The sequence below is a fragment of the Brassica oleracea genome, chromosome C7 (assembly GCF_000695525.1).
Source record: "Brassica oleracea var. oleracea cultivar TO1000 chromosome C7, BOL, whole genome shotgun sequence".
Taxonomy (NCBI): Eukaryota; Viridiplantae; Streptophyta; class Magnoliopsida; order Brassicales; family Brassicaceae; genus Brassica; species Brassica oleracea.
Genome location: NC_027754.1, coordinates 13,311,522 through 13,314,324, shown reverse-complemented (window position 1 = coordinate 13,314,324; position 2,803 = coordinate 13,311,522). Strand labels below are relative to the sequence as shown.

Below are 2,803 nucleotides of genomic sequence, written 5' to 3'. Positions count from 1 at the left end.
CTCTCTCTCTCTCTCTCTCTCTCTCTCTCTCTCTCTCTCTCTCTCTCTCTCTCTCTCTCTCTCTCTCTCTTTCTTTTAAAAAAAACAAGTTGGCCTTTGGAGATACCTTGGGGTTGGGGTCATTACACTTTTTAGCTTCAAGTGGTAAGTGTTCCTAGCTGGAGGCGGCGACATACCTGGCAAAATACCCTCTTCAACAGTTGCTTTAGTGGCATTCAAAGCATCTGTCACTCTGTCTTTCTTCTCACAAACTTCAGCTTCACTTGCACCTCCAATCTTATACCCAAAAGAGCCCCAGAGTTTATAACAAGCCACAAAACTATACTCACCTTTGGTTTACTACTGAAACATTTTCAAAATAAACTAACCTTCAAAACTGCAACTCCTCCAGAGAGCTTAGTCAACCTTTCTTGCAGTTTCTCCTTGTCATAATCTGAAGTGCTCAGTTCAATTGCTGACCTTATCTGTTAGTCGCAGTACCAAACAATTATGTAAGCTTGCATACACTCTTGCATACTAATTCTACCAACCAAAGTTATCAGGGCACAATGCTAACAATTACCTGCTCACATCTTTCCTCAATGGCTGTCTTGTCGCCGGCTCCATCAAGAATAACCGTGTCGTCCTTGGAAACAGTAACCTACAAATAACCAGACACTTGTCAACTACACTTACAATCCAAAAAGGATATGTTGGCAACGCCATAGACAGATCAATCTAATCTCATACTAAGAGATACCATCTATACATGAGAGAGATTTCAAAGACTTACTCTTTTGCAGGTCCCTAGCATGCCCAAGTCCACATTCTCCAGATTCATGCCGAGCTCATCCGTGATAACCTATTTTAAGCCAAGTCAATAATCTTGACTTTAAACTGACTGTAGTATTCACAGTCACATAATGCAACGAATGGTTTACCTCTCCACCAGTAAGGGCAGCAAGGTCTTGCAAATTGGCCTTTCTATTCTCTCCAAAGCCAGGGGCCTTAATGGCACAAACCTGTAGAAAGGTGAAACAATAAGTCCGAATCTAAAGAAGAAGATTAAATGAAAAGTTTCAGTTGTCTAAATTTCGAACCTTGATTCCAGCACGTAGCTTGTTAAGGATAAGAGTTGCAAGAGCTTCACTTTCAACATCTTCAGAAACAATCAGTAGCGGCCTTTGTCTCTATAAGTTTTTATTTGAATAAATCAAATTAGATACCTTTCACACAACATTTACAAAAAGGAACGATTCCAAATTTACTAAGTGAACACAAAGCATACATACCTTCATAGCCAACTCCAACACCTTCACTATGGAGTTTGTTTGATCGGGAAACGGTACTAAACGAGGGAACGTTCGGTTTTAAATTTGGGTTAAGCAAAGACGTCTTATTGATGGTCGGGAAAGCGTTTCGTCGGTTACAAGAAAAGGAAATGCGTAAAGGAAAGGATGCCGGAGCTCGAAGAGTTTTACCGGAAAGATACAACAAGGCAAGATAATAAAGGAAAAACCCTAATCTAGCCGCCAAGTATGTGTGAATGATTTCGGATCCCCTCTACGTTGTCTCCCTCCTCGACTTGGTGCTCTTCCGTGACCTAGCTCGCGTCGCTTTTATGGGCTTTTAACTCGCTGGACCGAGAAGCCCACATCGCTTCGAGGAGCCATTGAGCCGACTGTGTTTAGTCGATGCGCGACCGACTAAAAGTACTCTAATGTCACGCCGAGAGATCGGCGCTCCGAGCCGCCGCTTCGAGCTCTAGCTACGCTTAGTATGGGCCGGGCCATCTGTTCTTCGGGCCTTGAGGGATGGTCGAATCAATCCTCTACAGTAAGTCCCCCCCAGTTCATCGGCGAGTGACGTTCTGTCGAGCTTGATGAATTTGGAAAGTTAATGGTTTGGAAGGACAGACGGGCCATCGCGAAAGTGCGTTGTTCGGTCGTCGTATCGCGAGACTTTGTCATGTATCCTCATGTTTTTAGACGGTTTAATCGAGTCCCGGTCGAACCGGTTTTCGTTTGGTTAGGCCCGATTTTTAGTTCGACCGTTGGTTTGGCCTGGGTTGGAACCGGTTATTGCGAGAAGTCGAAACGGCGCGTCGATTTCTTCGGGCGGCTAGGTACTGTTTCGAGGCCCATGTAGGCCCATGTAGACCCAATGATGACGCCTCGGGGGAACGCCCCGCTCCTCCTCTATAAATACCTCTCCACTTCTCATTCTCTCCATTCTTCTCCGCGTTATCCAGGTACTTTCTCTCTCTTCCTCGTTGCTTCTCTCTAGGTTGTTGTTGTTGTAGAATAGATAGTGGTATGTCGTCTGGTGGGAGGTTATCTCGTAAACAGAAATGGCAGGAAACAATTACCTTTGGAGATCATGATCATACAAGAAGGAGTCATCACCACTGAGGCCTAGACGGCGTATAATTGGAGCTAATGGGTTGTCGTTGGAGACTCCATGTAACCTAATTAACGTTTCAGAAAGGATTAGAAGTCGCACAACAATAGAGGCTGCTGATAATCACTACTTTCTCCAAAACAAAAACTCACCATGAAGCTCCCATGTCACTCGTTAATTACGTACCGACATGCTACTACCCTGGAGAGATCTTCGAAGAACTTCCGGCTGTAGCTCTCGAGTTCCTGCGCTCTCCGGATGTGAGCGGTCAGGCCTGGGAGAACATTATCGAGACGCGGTCGACTCTTGATAGTGTGAAGAAACTTTTGAGGGAACATCGCGGATTGGAGGTGACTTTCCTGATTCCTTCGAAAAGCCAGAGGCCTTAGTCGCCGCCGGTTGGGTTCTAGTGCGTATATGAATC

At 45.1% G+C, this 2,803-nt stretch overlaps 1 protein-coding gene across 1 annotated transcript in view; it reads right to left on the bottom strand.

The window, feature by feature from the left end:
* The window catches only part of LOC106306777 (chaperonin CPN60, mitochondrial-like), an 8,541-nt gene extending 6,588 nt beyond the window's left edge, over window positions 1-1,953 (bottom strand). The window contains exons 1-7 of the mRNA XM_013743523.1: window positions 1,272-1,953; window positions 1,080-1,169; window positions 921-1,001; window positions 773-841; window positions 563-640; window positions 369-464; window positions 177-276 (exon numbers count right to left, since the gene is read on the bottom strand). Coding sequence (XP_013598977.1) covers window positions 177-276; window positions 369-464; window positions 563-640; window positions 773-841; window positions 921-1,001; window positions 1,080-1,169; window positions 1,272-1,277 — 520 coding nt within the window. The 5' untranslated portion in view covers window positions 1,278-1,953. The remainder of the gene's footprint in view (window positions 1-176; window positions 277-368; window positions 465-562; window positions 641-772; window positions 842-920; window positions 1,002-1,079; window positions 1,170-1,271) is intronic.
* Window positions 1,954-2,803: the final 850 nt, after the last annotated feature.